This window comes from Peromyscus maniculatus, chromosome 6 (assembly GCF_049852395.1).
Source record: "Peromyscus maniculatus bairdii isolate BWxNUB_F1_BW_parent chromosome 6, HU_Pman_BW_mat_3.1, whole genome shotgun sequence".
NCBI lineage: Eukaryota > Metazoa > Chordata > Mammalia > Rodentia > Cricetidae > Peromyscus > Peromyscus maniculatus.
The window spans coordinates 10,754,780-10,771,730 of record NC_134857.1 but is presented as its reverse complement, the minus strand read 5'-3'; the positions used below and the strand labels follow the sequence as shown (position 1 = coordinate 10,771,730).

The following is a 16,951-nucleotide window of genomic DNA, read 5'->3' as shown; positions in this document are numbered from 1 at the left end:
TCTGGGAGCACGTCATCAGCGATGAAGATGAAAACATGAAGCATGGCTGTGACTGAGGAAGTCTCAGTCATGGTCGGGTGTCTATGGTGCTTCAGAGACCAGTCTTTGATCTAGACCAAAGACTTGTGGCAAAGAGTATTTGCATGTAGAGCTGTGTGGGGAAAGAGGTACTGAGTAATGTGCTACAGTTTCCAAGGCCACTGGGAGGGGTGGGAAGGATGGACGAATCAATTAGCACATACACGGTAGAGAGAGGCCCGAGCTGCTGCTAGAGGCCATGTTGATGTGCTGGCCTGTACTGCCTCTGAGGCCATGTGGATGACTGTGGTCCACGCTGCCACTTGAGGGCCATGTTGGGGAGGCCAGGTGGATGACTGTGGTCCACACTGCCACTTGAGGGCCATGTTGGGGAGGCCAGGTGGATGACTGTGGTCCACACTGCCACTTGAGGGCCATGTTGGGGAGGCCAGGTGGATGTCTGTGGTCCACACTGCCACTTGAGGGCCATGTTGGGGAGGCCAGGTGGATGTCTGTGGTCCACACTGCCACTTGAGGGCCATGTTGGGGAGGCCAGGTGGATGTCTGTGGTCCACACTGCCACTTGAGGGCCATGTTGGGGAGGCCAGGTGGATGTCTGTGGTCCACACTGCCACTTGAGGGCCATGTTGGGGAGGCCAGGTGGATGTCTGTGGTCCACACTGCCACTTGAGGGCCATGTTGGGGAGGCCAGGTGGATGTCTGTGGTCTGTGCTGTTGCCAGCTACCATGTGGAAGTCTATGATCCATGCTCCTGCTGACTGTAAAGGACAAGGAAGCTTCTCCTGCAGTGGTATCGACAGCAGACTCACAGTTGAGAGTGAGGGATGCAGAAGGCTTCTGTGACAACCCCCACCATCACCCTCCTCACAAAAACAAACCAAACCAGCCTAGACAGGAAGCCATCGAAGAGAACTCTTATAAATTTTGATAAGGATGCTGAAGCACAGATTCAGTAGCATGGCTGCGGGTGGGGTGGGGTGGGGGTGGGGTGGGGTGGGGTGGGAAGGGATTCATTGTTCTCTAAGGGGCTGGCCACGGAGAGGTTGACCATGTTCCAGTGACTATAGAACAACACAAATTGAACTTTTTTTTTTTTTTAATCTTTTTGGGAGGAGAAGGCCACCAGGGAGGGGGGAGACCTAAGACTGGGAAGTAAGGGTGATGGATGTTTTTCTGTCAGCTTAGTGGCTGCATGTGTATTAATTATAATCTGGGCCCCAGGGACCCACAGCCTCACTAGCCACTCAGGCCATGGCATGGAGGGCCTTCTGGTCCCACATCCACCATATGTAGGCTTAAATTAAGTCTCTATCGTTCTATTTTACCAACAAAGACTCGGAAGTCAGATGTGGGAGTGAAAACCTGCTAGATCAGAAAGGCCAAGAAGCAACCAGCTGACCATGGTTTTTGGCCAGAGACCCAGCAGGAATCATGTCTCTTCACTCGTTCCAAAACCAAAAGAAGAGCCAAACTCAAGTCCCTGCCCTTTCCTTCCCATGTGTCTTCTCTATCCAAATTCGTTAGAAACTCTATCCAAGTTCCTCTATGGCCAATCCAGTCTACTCCCTGACTCAAGGTAAACTATATTTAACGGTCTTGGAGTGTCACAATGCCATCAAAATTCCCACAACAGATGACCAGAGTACATTATGTGAAATTCTCAAATAATCAGTGAAAATTATGTTAAAAAAAACTGTGGGGTTGGGGATTTAGCTCAGTGGTAGAGTGCTTGCCTAGCAAGCTCAAGGCCCTGGGTTGGGTTGTCAGCTCTGGAAAAAAACAAAACAAAACTGTAATGCTACACTATCACATACTCAAGAGAGTGACTGTGTAGTGGTTTAAATACGAAGAGCCCCGGGCTAGGCAGTGGTGGTGCATGACTTTAATCCCAGCTCTCAGGAGGCAAAGGTAGGTGGATCTCTGTGAGTTAGAGGCCAGCTTAGTCTACAAAGCGAGTTCCAGGACAGCCAGAGCTGTTACACAGAGAAATCCTGTCTCCAAAACCAAACAAACAAGAAAAGAATAGCCCCCAGAGGCACATATATTTGAAGGTTTGGTCTCCACCTGGTGTAACTTTTTGGAAAGCATTAGGACAGGTGGTCTTGTTGGAGGAGGTGTGTCACCAGGAGAGAACTTGGATGTTTCAAAAGTTCAAGCCATTCCCAGTTACCTGTCTTCTGCCTTGGGGTTGTTGTCTCAACATGCAAGCTGTCCGCTGCTACTCCAGTATCATGCCTGCCTGCTACCATGCTCCCCATGATAATGGTCATGGACTCACTCTCTGAAACTGTAAATCCCATTAAATTCTTTCTTCTATGAGTTGCCTTGGTTATGGAGACTCAGCACAGTAGTAGAAAATTAATGAAGACAGGCTATAATAAAGATGGACAGCACTGGATGCTGCTGAAAAGTGGAAAAGTTAAATCCCTCACACACTGTTGCTTAGAGTCTAGCACTGCACAGACACTTGGGAAAATAGTTTGTTAAAAAGTTAAACATAAACTTGATTCTATAACTATACTCTTAGAAACTCACCCAAAAGACATAAAAATATAATCTATACAAATACATATACACAGTAACAAGCATCACTTGTAATAACCAAAAGTGTATAAATAACCAAAACCAAAATAATTGAAACAATTGAAATGCCTGTCAGTACATAAATAAGAAATTATGTTGTTTCATAAAAGCAAATCCTTCACCAATACAAAGGAATGGCCTACTACTGATGAATTCTACAACACAGATTAACCTCAAAAATGGATGTTAAGAAGCCAAATCCTGGGGAGATGTCTCTTCTAATAGAGCACTTGCTTGTAAGCATGAGGGCCTGGGTGCAGCCCCAGCATCTACCTGAAGTACCAGGCTTGGTGAAGCATACTTGCAATCCAGCTAGAGAGGTGACGACAGGGATCTCCAGGTCAACGAAAGAACATATCTCAAAAACACAAGGTGGACAGCTCCTGAGAAACACCCGAGGTTGTCCTCTGGGCTCCATGAGCACCCATATGCACACACACTCCCCCATCAAAAGAAGCCAAGTCCCCAAACCATGGCCTAAGATTCCATTTAGATAAAACCTCTCAGAACGTATGAGACAAAACAGATCACTGGCTGCTCGGGGCTAGCAGCGGACTGCATTGACGTGGCCTCTTGCATGGTGTGTGTGCTGTGTGCCCAGTTTAGACTTTCCTCCCCGTGTCCTGGAGTGCAGGAGTAAAATTTACCTACAGTAATTGCAGGTGTGAAGTGATTACTCTGTAATCCCTAACTGAATCACATTTGTAGATCTGACAGTTCACTTTTTCTTTATCAAAAAAAAAAAAAAAAAAATCTTAGGACACCTTCCAGAATAAAGTTTACTTAATATGAGCATCTGGTGTTCTGTAACCTAGAAATCTCAGACTTACGAAGCAAACCCAAGTCTGGTCCCAACCACGTTCTACAGATTTAGGGATTATAGAGTAGTCACTTCACACCTGCGATTACCGTAGGTAAATTTTACTCCTGTTCTCCAGGACACGGGGAGGAAAGTCTAAACTGTGCACACAGCACACACACCATGCAAGAGGCCACTTCCTAGTCAGTGGATCTGTTACTTCTCAGGACTCAGCCAGGGAAGAACTCTGCCACCACAGGCCACTGCCCACCCCGCTGTCACTTATGTCCCCTCCTCCATTCACCTTTGAGTGACCTCAGAGTCTCCTCTGAACCAGTCCTGGAGGCGAGAGAAAAATGGAGACAAAGCTCTGCTTCTCCATTTGTCTACAGACCACCTCACACAGGCCTAGGCTAGCGTGGGGGCATTTTGCACACTCCTGGAGCATATAAAGAATATTTACAGCCATCATACTTTTGGTCCAATAGCAACATTCCAAGAATTAACTAAAAGGAAGTGAGGGAGGAACAGTGGGACCAGCTCATTCTGGTATATTTCCAACAGCCATAAAATACCCTCCCTGCAAAGAATCAAAACAACCTGTAACAATAGGAGTCCGTCAAATGAACTATGGCACAGTCAGAAGATGGACGACTTCCTGAAGCCATGAGATACATGCTCTGGGGAAAGAGAGCAAACAGGAAAACACGGTCACACACTGTGTTCAGTGACAGAAGCCCAAGCCATGCACAGCAGGGCCTTTTCTAGGCAGGCGTGACAGAATTCCCCTAGACTCTCAGAAAGATATTTGTGCAAAACTGTGAGAGGAAAGGCCTATAGATTGGTAAGGTCATGGCCATGTGTACCTGTAGTTCTCAGACTTGAAAGTGGCATAATTAAGTGAAGGATCTTTATTCAATATATGTTGAGGTTGACCTAAGAGTCTACACTCCATCAAGTTTCCAGGTAACGCGCCCCTGCCATATACCTATGATGGCCATCTCCAGGTGAGGAGAACACAGGTACACATTTACTTTTTACACTATCTTACATATTCCATAAGGTAAAATACTTTTGTAATAATGAAGAAAACTTCTTATTTTCAGAATGTTTGAATCTGTGATTATTTTTATGGCAACTGTTTTAGTTAGGGTTTCTATTGCTGTGAAGAGACACCATGACCATGGCACTTCTTATAAAGGAAAGCATTTAATTGGGGCTGGCTTACAATTTCAGAGGTTCAGTCCATGATTATCACAGTGGAAAGCAAGGCAGCAGGCAGCAGACATGGTGCTGGAGAAGGAGCTAAGAGTTCTACATCTTGATCTGCAGGCAACAGGAAGTGAACTATGAGCCACACTGGGAATAGCTTGAGCATCTGAGACCTCAAAGCCCACCCCCACAGTGACACACTTCCTCCAACAAGGCCACACCTCCTAACAGTGCCACTCTCTATAGGCCATGCATTCAAACACATGAGTATATAAGGGCCATTCCTATTTAAACCACCACCACAACCATCTTGAATACTGTGAAATGGGATCAAGGGTTTATCACATTCAATACAGAATAATTTACAATAAAAATGAGCGATGGGCATAGTTAACTAAATTTTACTTTAATATTATTTTAGCTCTGGGGTTCAAACCCAGGGCCTTTCACATGTTGAGAAGTGCTCTGCTATGATGCTATAGCTCTAGCCCTCTACTTTTTAAGAGAATGGTTGAAAATTGATGAAAGGGTATGAAGGTATTACTATTTACAAAGGCATGGAAAAACAAAATGGTAAACTTTAGTCACAGCATGACAACTAGGTTAAAATGCTGGCACTGTTTATAAAGTGTTAAATGTATTAAGTCTAGAAGGAAAGCTGGACTACATCTGTAGTGGCATCTGCTCCGCCCATGACCTCGGGCTGTACGGCCCAAAGAGGTGGTGCTTCCTGCTGTTGGACGGGACCTCTTATGAGGAGTTGGGGAAGGGTCACATGCCCCTTCTCCCTGCTCCTGCCTGTCAGCTGGATTCACTCACGAATATGGAGCAGTGGACAGAAGCAGCGGGTCTGTTCTGCACTGTGAGGAATGACGCGGAGAGGCTAAACACAGTAAGGCAAGGCGACACTGAGGTGGCAGAATCACCAGAACTCAGTCCCACACACCAGAGTCCTTGCTCTGCACTGTTCTGTTCTCAAGCCAACAGCCGGTCAGCCCTCTTTTACTTGGCCAAGGAGATGATGACAGCACACAGTCAAACCTGAATCCCAGAGCCCCGAAAGGCCTACCATCAGCCCGCTGGCCTGCCATTGACAAAACACCTGTGTCTGTAAGATGGGCTTATGTATCCGGGCCTAAGCAGGCATTCCATTTGTAGCCCTTTCAACGTGGACATGCCTACAGTGATAGTCTATCAACAAAGACCTCAAAACAATACCTGTTTCCCCCCCAAATCACTCCACAGGCTCATTTCTGTGGGTGCCCAGGCCTGTGGAACTCAAGGACTCTGAAGAGAACTTCAACTGTGATGAAACTGCGGACACAGCACACTGACCCCGGGATCCTTAACACAAAGTTTCAAACTGAGGAAATCCAGCTGCCTTAGATTTGACTTGCGGAAGCATCTGGGAGGCTGGGCTGTGGGCAAGTGCTTCAGTTCCTCATCCAAGGCAAGCTTTCTGAGAAGCCATGCCTAAGCAGCATCTAGAAGCAGACTTGCAGTTAACAAGAGTCAGGTGGGCAGAGCAGAACCGGGGAGAGGGCAAATCCTGGCAGACCCTTGGCATGCCGGGGACCCAGCCTCAGGATCCACTTGACTCCCAGAGTCAGGCTGGAGTTCCCATTGTGCCCAAGACCCACCTTCTGACTTCCAAGGAGCTTCTGATGGGTTCTTTTGGGCACTCCCTTCCCACCCCGAGGCCTCCAACACCGACCCCACCTCTGCAAGACTGAAACATCATGTAAACCAGAAAAGCAGAAGAGCATGAGGAAATGACCACTGTTCTAGTTAGGGCTCTTGATGGGATAAACACCATGACCACAGCCACGTGGGGAGGAAGGGGCTGATTACAGCTCACAGCTTGTCCATCACCAGGCAAGCCAGGCAGGCACTGAAGCAGAGGCCATGGAGGAGTGCCGTCTACTGGCTTGCTCTCCAAAGCTTGCTCAGTTTGCTTTCTTATACACCTCAGGGCTACCAGTCCAGGGCTGGCACCACCCACAGTAAGCTGGGCCCCCCACATCAATCTGGCGGAGGCATTTTCTCAACTGAGGTTTCTTCTTCCCAAACGGCTTGAGCTGCTGACAGGTTGACATAAAGCCAGCCAGCACAACCTAACTTGTGCTCTCTTGGCACAGGCACACGCAGTATAAAACACAAGCCCTCTCACATTCGCAGAGGACAGGGCCTCTGCACTTCCCTTCGGCTGGCACTGCAGTTCTGTTTTCTGGTACTGGAGGCCTGAGGAGTTGGCTCAGTGGCTAAAGTACTGTGGAGTGAGAATCAGGACTGGAGTTTGAGTCTCCAGAACCCAAGTAAATAACGGGCGGCATGGCAGCCAGCCCGCAGTTCCAGCCTTAGGAGGTGGAGATGGGATCCGCAGATTCTGGGAATTCTGGGTTTGACTAAGAGACCCTGACTATAACTAAAGTGCAAGAATGACTGAGGATCAACTCTGATATCAGCCTAAGGCCCCCACATGCATGCAAACCTATGTGCCAATATGCCATTCCACATGTGTGCCTCTCACATGTAAACATGCATATACACACGTATAACACATACACATTTATGCAAACAGAAAAATAACAACATTGTCTCATATTGGAACCCAGAGCCCAGGGGATGCTAGGCAACTGTTCTACCATTGGCCTATGGCCCCAGCCCGTGTGTGTGTGTGTGTGTGTGTGTGTGTGTGTGTGTGTGTGTGTGTGTGTGTGTTTGAGAAAGGGTTTTGCTATATGGCCCAGGCTGGCCTTGAACTTGGTTATGCTTCTGCCTCAGGCTCCAGAGCTGCTGGGATTATAGGCATGTGCTCCACTCTACCCAGCTAGTTTTCCTCACATTTCTACTGGAGGACACCAATGCTGATAGCCCGGCAACACACAAGTCACTGGGTTCCACTGTGGTGCCACAGGCCGCCCCTAGCAGCTCACGGCTCTCAGAGCTGTGCGGCTGGTCCTGCCCACGGGTCCGACAGACTCCCTGGAAGAGAAGCGAACCCCAGGATGGCAAGCACTTAGGGACAATGGAGAGCAAGCCGAGGGAACAGGAACCCTAAGCTCTCCTAAGAGGAGGCGATGCAGTGCTCCTTGTGCATTTGTTGGAAGAAGTTCATGGAAAAAGTGTAACTTTCTTTTTTTAAACATCTGTTTTGTGTGTGCATGTGCACACATAAGCACGTGTCATGGCATGTGTGTGGAGGTCAGAGGAAAACACGCAAAAGCAAACTGTCCTACCATGTGACTTCTGGGGACTGAAGTCGGGTTGTTGGGCTTGGCCACTCACCTTCTGAGCCGACTCGCAGGTCCAAATCTGATGGTCAATGCAGGTTCGGCTTTTTTTTTGACTGTGATGGCCTAATAGGGCATTTGATGGCTACGACTCCTGTTGCCAGTGTGTCGCCATGGCGGTGTGGCGGATGCGCTTGTCTGGACTACTGAGCCAGCACCAGATGACAGCAGGCACATAACGGAGATTCTGGAGTACTGTGTGGCACTAAAGAGAGCCTGGGGATAATGCCACCCTCACTTTTCACAGAGAATAGCACCATCTCGGTGCTACTGTAGCAGGCAGTTGGAGTCTACTTTTGGTAAAAGGCACTGAGACTTGCAGAGCATCTGAATGAAGGCCTGGTTCTGTGCTTGACTCTGCACATGCATGTTACATGCATGTTACTCGATCTAGGAATAGCTGTGTACCTAGCCTAGCTCATTCCCTTCCCGATGGAAGACATCCAGGGACAGGGAAACCTCCCATGGCAGACTACCCTCAAGATGAAGGCAAATCTCTGTTGGGGGATGCTCCCCTGGGATCAGAAGTCATCACCCTGTAGGAACCAGACTGCTTCCCTAAAGTGATGAGAGGTAACCACTTCTTTGGACCACCTTGCAGAACCAGAATTGAGACACTGGCCAACCAGGCCACACCTTGATCAGAACTGCTTCATTATGCACACATATCTCCTGCCTTCTGCCCCAATTCTTTCTCCATTTAAACCTAAAGTTAATGTTTCCCTGAAGATGACCTTGGGGACATTAGGCCTCTTTTCCCGATATGGTGACTGAGTCCCCTTTCTCTGTTTTATCATGACTTGCTTTTTAAAATTGGAGTACAGGGATGCGGAGAGGAGGGCAGAGGAGGCAGGGTGGGGGCGGGGAGGCAGGGGATTTGGGGGGGGGAGGCAGGGGTGAGTCTAGCTTGCTCAGACTGCTGAGCTCAGGCTTCTGCCCTAAAACTGCAGTCACCATACCTGTCCCAGGCCATCAAGTGAACAAAGTCTTCTAAGCAGGATTCCCTTCCAAAAATGGGCTGTCACGTGATACCCAGTGTAGGGCAGAGCTGTGAGAATTAAACAAGTTTGTGGGAGAATGGTGAGGTGGATCGGTAGTAAAGCAAGAGGATGCAGAGCCCCAGAATACTGTGAAAAAGCCAGGCACAATGGGGTGTGTCCAGAACCCCAGTACTGGAACTGGGGCAGAGGTGGTGGATCTGGAGCTTGCAACCTTGCTAGACCACTTGAAACGGTGAGCTCCAAGATCAGTACAGTCCTCTCTCAAAACACAAGGTGGAGAAGACAGCAGAAGACGCCAGACATCAACCTCTGGCCTCCAGACAGTGTGTACACACACACACACACACACACACACACACACACACACACACACACACACCTCCTTCCCTGCCCTAAACAACAACAGACAAGAAGCCTGGAGAGGTGACTCTCCTAGCACTGAGAGGAGAATGATTACCCATAAGCTTGAGGCCAGCTTGGGATATATAACGAGTTCCTGGACCGTACAGTAAAACCCTGTCTCAAAAATTAAAAAGTATGTAATTAACAAAAAGACTAAATGGACTCTTAGTTAATATTTTCTTCTTCCATACTTCAAAGAGTGAGAGGATGAGGACATTAGAGCCATTGGTAGAGTGCTTGCCTACTATACAGTAAACTATGGGTTAATCCCCGGAATACAGAAAGCCAAGAGCAGGGATCACAGCAGGAGGTGGAGGCAGGTGGGGCAGACATTCAAGGTCATCTCAGGTACATGCAGAGTTTAAGGCCAGCCTGGGTTACATGGGCCTTGTATCAGAAAACAACAACAAAGAGGTCTGGAAAGATGGCTCAGAGGTTAAAAGTGCTTGCTGCTCTTGCAGAGGACCCAAGTGTGGTTCCCAGCATCCTTGTGATGCAGCTCACAATCATCTGTAACTCCGGTCCAGGAGATCTGACACCCTCCTCTGACCACTTCAGGCACCCATACATGGCAAACACACAGAAATACACACATACACATAAAGAAAAACAGATCTTTAGAAAGAAAAAGGACAATAATAACCGAAGCCAACTTTTAGTTCCCTTAGACCTCAACGTCACCCTTTGTTGAAAATCAAAATATGAGGGGAAACTGTGGTCAGTATGTAAAATAAATGGAAAAAAAAAGGTAGTTAAATAAAAGAAAAAGAAAAGAAAGAAAGAAAAGAAAATCAAAACGCCCTCCATCACACTCCCAGGAGAGGAGAGCTGAGACACGAGAGTCCAGTGTTCAAACACAGCTGCCATTGCTCCCCTCACAGCGTGCCTTTCTCATGTGTCTCCCCTTAGCCACACCATCCGGATAACGAAGTGTCGCAGCTGTGGGATATAAGGGCTTTTAGCACTATCTGTCAGAAGAGGGGATGCATCAGGCCTTGTCCCCGAGGAGACTGACAACTGTCCCTCTCCACACCGAATTTCAGAGGACTAGGGAGAAAACTACGTTGGAACAGTAATGGGATTGTGATCTCATCCTAAAGCTATGGAGAAAATTTAAAGAGAGACACTAGTGCCACTCACTTGGCTACCAGACTGCCGTTATCTTTTTCTTTTAAAAAATTAGTGTGTTTTGCTGGGCAGTGGTGGCGCACGCCTTTAATCCCAGCACTTGGGAGGCAGAGGCAGGCGGATCTCTGTGAGTTCAAGGTCAGCCTGGGCTACCAAGTGAGTTCCAGGACAGCCAGGGCTACACAGAGAAACCCTGCCTTGAAAAACAACAGGGGAAATAAAACAGTGTGTTTAACAGGATTTAAGGATCCTAAGTCTGATGACCTCCAAAGAGACAAAAGGCTACTCTGTGTTGGCCAATGGAGCTCCATAGATCCCTAAACAGTACAGGCTTATTCAATGCTTATGCTCTTGGTTACTCTTCAGAAATTGACAGTAAGACCTTATTGCTGAAAACACTACATACTTGAGTCACAAAACATGGGGAATCTAGCTGGTTCTCAACTGGAAGCTCCACCCCAACTGGCTGGCTTTCAAACTGCTGGAAAGTACTATTCATACTCCCAGAGGTTCAAGCTTACTGAACTGTGAACCCTGAAAACTACAATCACAAATGACAAGATATGCCCACTGATAAAACAGTGGCACAGATGTTACGGAGTGACAGCCACTTTCTGATTGTATCTGAGGTCCACTCCATTAGATGGAGTGCATACCTGGCACTGTTAACTGGGCCCAGAACCTATGCCTAGACAGGTCCTGGGGAAGAACCCAGTTCCATTATTCTGCCAAATGGGTCCAGTATTAAAACAACTCCTAATTACTCATGGCTATATCCATCAACTAGTGCACCGCTCAACCCTCTTCAGAGAAGTTTCTTGAGACAGATGGTAATTAACACAGAGATTCTCAACTGGTCAACATGCAGCGAATAAGAGACTGGAGTGCTCAGCCATACATGGGACGTTTACATCAAACTCCTTCCCCCAAGGATCAGGGATCTTCAAGGAAGAAGAGGCAGAAAGTGCAAGCACCAAGGGGGTGGATAACATCAAAGACACAAGGTTTTCAAGATACGACAGGACAGTGACACAGGAACTCGCAGCATCTGTGACGGCAGGTACAAACTGCACAAGCTCGAGCCAGAAAAAATTCCTGCCTTCGGGGAGGGACGGACGGGAGAGCATAAAATCCAACCACAAGCCAGAGAGCCACCAGCGTTGGATAGCTAGCTGCTGGGAGAGAGAGTCAGTTTTCCTAGATCGGGTAGATCGGCCACATTCCAGGGCGGGGCTCACACACCCAAGCGTAGTTGGGCAGCATAAATTGGACTCGATGGGCTGAAAGAAAAGAAAAGAAAAGGAGAAGAGAAGAGAAGAGAAGAGAAGAGAAGAGAAAAAGAAAAAGAAAAGACAGACAGACAGGCAGACTAGAAGATAGGTGGGTAGGGAGGTGAAGGTGAGGAGTGGGGCAAGGGTGAATATGATCAAAATATACTATATGAAATTCCCAAAGAATAAAATTATTTTTAAATGTAGGTGTTTGTGTATGAACTAATTCATTTAGCATAATGCTTTTGAGAGCTATAGTATTATTTAGTATTATATAGTATATCGAGATTTTCCTTTGTATAAACATAATTTGTTAATCTATTCACTTGTTGATGGAAAACTGATCTTTCTAGTTTGTGGGTAATTTTAAATAAACTGTTGAGCAGTTTTGTAAAAAAAAAAAAAGGGGGGGAGTGTTATGGAAAAAAAGCCTATCTATTAAAGAAATAGGTCTATTGACAAGGAACTGTGACAGGCCTGAAATGGGTGATAATGTTACCTCACCAGATCCCAAACCACTGAAACTCTTCTTCTTAAAGAATGGGGCTCCTTTAAGGGCCCAGTTTCCTTAGCCAGCTAACAGAAGGCAGAGACAGTGAGGTAACCTGTGGCCTACAGGAAAGATTAGTTAACTTAGCTGGAATACTGTGTAGCTCCAGAGGCAAGCCAGTTTGTGCTGTCTTTAGTCCCCTTAACAAACACGCCCAGTTCTAACATCCTGTGACTCTCAGGTAAAATCCTTTGGAAGGTATTAACTCAGTACACCACTAACTTCCATCACCAAGAGCTAAGGACTTACCAGCCAGCATCTGAGACCTACAGCAGGGCTGTCCCCTCTTTTCTGTGATGGCCTCCCTGATGTTTCTGGCAGTGCATATTTTTAAGTGGCTTAATTTATGACTTTTTGTCCTATAAAAACATCATGAAACCATTTCCACAGTAGAACATGTATTTGGGCCGCCTGAATCTGTGTTCCTAGGCACGGCCCTTCATATTTGACTCAAGAACAAACTCGTATTTTCCTTTGAGGTGGTTTGTCTAACACTTCGGCACTCAATTGTCACAGGCAGAGTTTTATGTGGTGCCCTTTTAAATCAAAGGAATCTTAAACTCAGTTGTAGTGAAGTTGCTTAAAATGTGGGTTTCTCCTTCTGGAGTCTGCACCCCCTTTCTTTCTTGGCTGCGCTTCCACGGTTCCCGCTTGGAATCTACACTTTCACAATGTGCAATCGAGTATGGCAGAGCACAGTAAGAATTACAGGACAAATCTGAGGAACAAGAATGTGGACGAATGTATCTCCTCTCCACACAAACGAAAAGAACGGCATGGGCATGCTACACTGCCTGTTACAGGCCGGATGTTTGTTTCTCGACCCTGAAAGCAAAGTGGAATAACTACGGGAAAATACAGATCCTTTTCAAGGGTTAAGTCCATCCCCGCTCAGTTATGCTGTCTTCATCATTACAAACACTACTGACATACAGGACGTCCAGAAGTGCGTACGATCCCAGGTGGACCACAGGCAGTTCCTGCTCAGGTCTCTTTTAGGGGGTTGAAGGGTGCTGGAGACCCAACCCAGGCCCCGGAGCAAATGCTCTACTGGTGAGCCATACCCAAAGCCCAGGCCAGTTTTTCTGCTGAGTATAACTTAGAAGGGATTTGAGCCACTGGGGAAAATGCTAACACATTTGATACAAACCGCCTGACTGGAGGCAGCCCAACCCCCACGTTTGCTAATGGTGTGTGTTCCGAAAAAGCTGAGCCAGCACCCACCTGCATCAACCTGATCCACTAACGAACATGGGTACCATCTCATGTGCAGTGTGAAGACAGACAGAGACTAGGATCTTTTAGGATCAGTCTGATGAGGCAGTATTCACATCCAATTTATGAAAAATAACGGTATATGAGAGGCTTTGAAACAAGAGTCACCTGTATAGTGCTGAACTTACTTTCTGGGGGGAAAAAGAAAGTAAAAGAAAAAGAAAGGCAGTGTAGCAGCTTTTAAAGGGAAATACCCAAAATGTGCAAAACCAGACACAGTGAAGAATTGCATGCCTAACATCCAGTTTTGGCTGTTAACCTCTCACGGCCCAGTGTATTCCTGCACCCCCAAACTTTGAAGCAAATCCTCAATGTATATTTCAGCTTCAGTCAGTAATCCTAAAAGATCAGATTTGTTGTTGTTGTTTTTCGAGGCAGGGTTTCTCTGTGTAACTTTGGAACCTGTCCTGGAACTCCTTCTTATGAAGCCAGTAAGGTAGTTCAGGGCTCTTGCCATGAAGCCAGAACACGAGTTCCAACCACGAGCACACGTGGAGAGATTATTCCTGGAACTTGTCCTCTGACCTCCACAGGAAGACAGGGCACACACACACATTTAAAATTTTTCAAATGCAATTAATACCCTTTCTAAAACGAAAAACATTTCCTCAAGTTCCCGAACGTTTCAAAACGAGGACACAGTCAAAGTCCACAAGCTGTTTTGCTCCTTTAAGGCTGACGTTTTATCTTACAGGTTTCCAATCCCTGCACTTCTCATAGGCGTCAACCCGCAGTAGTAACTTTAAGATCTTGATTCACAAACAAACGCTAGCCATGGGCCCTGCCAATGTGTGCTGCATAATAATACGTTCGTAAATGCAAAGCACACGCGGAACCACCTTTCGTGTGTCCTCTGTAACCATGGGTGCTGTTTACCTCCGGGATTTGAGCAACAACGCCCTTATCAGATCACTTGCACAGTGGGGGACGAAGCGAGCGTGCTTCCTTCTTGCAGCCAGGTGATGCGGTCGCCCAGCTCCGCAGGAGAGAAGCTGCTTCAGCCCCCCGCCCCCCGGGGCGGCCCCCGAGCCAGCCGCCGCGCTCCAGTACCAACCGCCCGCAGAGCCCAAGGTCCAGTCGCTGAGCCGGGGTGCGCCGGGCTCGGGTCGGAAAGCCAGCGAGGAACGAGGCACACCCACCTCACCCCGGCCTGCTGCGGAGGGCTGGGAAGCGCGGCGTGGGCGCCGGGCTCCCGTGGGACCCTGCCCCGCGTCCGCTCTGCTGAAGCCCACCGCTGGCGGCGTCACCCCGAGTCCCAGGAAGAGACGCCTCCGCGCAACGCAACCGTCAGCGGCCCCCGGGAGTCGCGCGCTCACCTCAGCTCGCACTCCTCAGCACCGGCGGAGCGCCGGTAGCTTCCAGCCGCCACCCGCGTGACTGCTCGAGGGGCGGGGCCACACCTCCGCCCGTCCCGCCCACCTCCGCTCGCCCCGCCCCAGGTGAGCCCCAAGAGGCGGGGCCGCGCGTCGCTCGCCCCGCCCACCTCCGCTCCACTCGCCCTAGGTGAGTCCCAAGGGGCGGAGCCGCGCGTCGCTCGCCCCGCCCACCTCCGCTCCACACGCCCCAGGTGAGCCCCAAGAGGCGGAGCCGCGCGTCGCTCGCCCCGCCCACCTCCGCTCCACACGCCCCAGGTGAGCCTCAAGGGGCGGAGCCGCGCGTTCTCCCCTCCGCTCGCCCCGCCCATCCCACCCCTTCCTGTCCTAAGTTATTGCCGGAGTGATCTGGCTGCTCCTCTGTTCTTTCAGCCCAGCCAGGCCCGCAGCGCTCGGGGTAAACTGCCTGAGTCCACCGAGGTCGCCGTCTGGCTCATACTGGAAAAAGCAGGCACTCCTTGACAGTGCGTAGGACGCCCCCTGCCTGCGAGGCGACCAGAGGCGGCCAAGGCTGCCACCCCGGGACGGCTGGAAAAGAGTTGGCAGAAGGCTGCAGGGTTTGGGGTGAAGGAGACCCCTTCCTGCTGCCAGATCTTGACGACCCAAGCCCAGCCTGAGGTCCTCCTAACACCACCTCTTGCTCTGCGGCCAGTTTCTCAAGTTTACCCTTGGCAACTGTTTGCAGATGAGGATATTCCCAAGGCGACATGACTTGAGACGCATGCGCCACTTACCAATTGCCTTAGTGCGCTATAAATACTCATTTTTAAAAACCAAATCTGCAGAACATATCTTGTGTTTTTTTCTTTGCTGGCCAGTGTTAATTCAGTAAATATTTGTTGAGAACCTATGACTTGTTAGTTATTCAAAATATGACACGATTTTTCTCCCACTCCTCTCCAAGCAGATCCATGTTCCGGGTTGTAGTCTACGCCTTTCCGCCTCCCAGTTGGGCTGAACTGACCTTGCCAGGAACTCAGGAATGGACTGACAGGGTAGCAAAGGCCCCTCGGGTGTTACATGTGGGCTGTAAGGGGAACTGGGTGTGCCTGCCTCCCAGCTCAGAGGAGACATCCTGGAAAAAGGAGCGATGGATGAAATCAAGTGAGGCTGTGGAATGCTTCAGCCCAGAGGGGCGTGTGTCCCTCCCGTGTTGTCCCCCCCCCAACCCCCCGCACTCCCTTCAGAGAGAAGGTAGAGCATCAGAAATGGCTGGGAACCCTTTGCAGAGAGGAAGGGAGGGCAGGAGGTGTGCAGCCAGAGCATAGACCTAAGAAAGACAACAGTCACCATCTGCGGAGTGTGTACTTTAAAGAGGCCAGTCATACTTCTCTCTAGGTGTACGCCAACCTTACGTGCTAGGCTGAACATATCCGGCAGTATGATTCGGAAGGAGAGGTGCCTTGCTAGCATCAGGGCTGGGAGAAGTAGCTCGGAGGAGCCAGCCTACACGTTCATAGTGATGAAATGATCCAGGAGGCAGAACTGGTCTTCAAATGTTCCTAGCATTCCCAAGTATCCCCACATGCTCACTTTCTCCCCCATTACCAAATTTCTTATCAACACTGTCCTGAGACTTTTCCCATCTAGCAGTGTCAGAGTGACTACATACTGGACTCCTCCCCAGAGCAGGATCCTGTTTGGGGAGCTGGTGGTGAGATTGTGACAGACCCATTGCTTCCCAGGTTCTCTCCTCTGGCCTCTTCTGCCTCACAAAATTCATCCGATGGTTAGCCTTTTTTGGCAACTTGATTGGATGTAGAGTCACCATGGAAACACACCCTTGAGTGTGTCTGGGAGGACATTTTTCTGAGAAGCTTCACAGAGGTGGGAAGACCCACCTTGAACGTAGGTGACACCATCCATGTGGACTGGGGTCTTAGACTGAATGGAAGGGGGAAAAGAAGATGAGCTTTTATCTCTGTTTCCTGACTACACTGACCCCGCTCCTGCCACCTCTTTCTACGCCGTGATGCGCTGAGTCAGATAAGCCCTACCTGATTATTTTGTCACAGGACAGAGAAA

The 16,951-nt window shown here is 48.8% G+C and overlaps 2 protein-coding genes across 23 annotated transcripts in view; one reads left to right on the top strand and one right to left on the bottom strand.

The window, feature by feature from the left end:
• Positions 1–14,989, bottom strand: part of Gpr160 (G protein-coupled receptor 160) — a 35,886-nt gene extending 20,897 nt beyond the window's left edge. For 3 of the 22 annotated variants that reach the window (XM_076573928.1, XM_042278892.2, XM_076573935.1), the window contains exon 1: positions 14,870–14,989. The gene's annotated coding sequence lies outside the window, so the exon portion shown is untranslated. Of the gene's footprint in view, positions 1–2,209; positions 2,443–4,021; positions 4,102–4,649; positions 4,748–14,429; positions 14,594–14,692 lie in introns of those variants that run through there. The other 19 variants (XM_076573934.1, XM_076573931.1, XR_013052004.1 and 16 more) reach the window with 18 other exon arrangements.
• LOC121830098 (uncharacterized) lies at positions 14,516–15,776 on the top strand. The gene is made up of 2 exons (XM_076573937.1): positions 14,516–15,056; positions 15,299–15,776. The coding sequence occupies exon 1, from the start codon at positions 14,516–14,518 to the stop codon at positions 14,906–14,908; it is 393 nt and encodes a 130-aa protein (XP_076430052.1). The 3' UTR covers positions 14,909–15,056; positions 15,299–15,776.
• Positions 15,777–16,951: the final 1,175 nt, after the last annotated feature.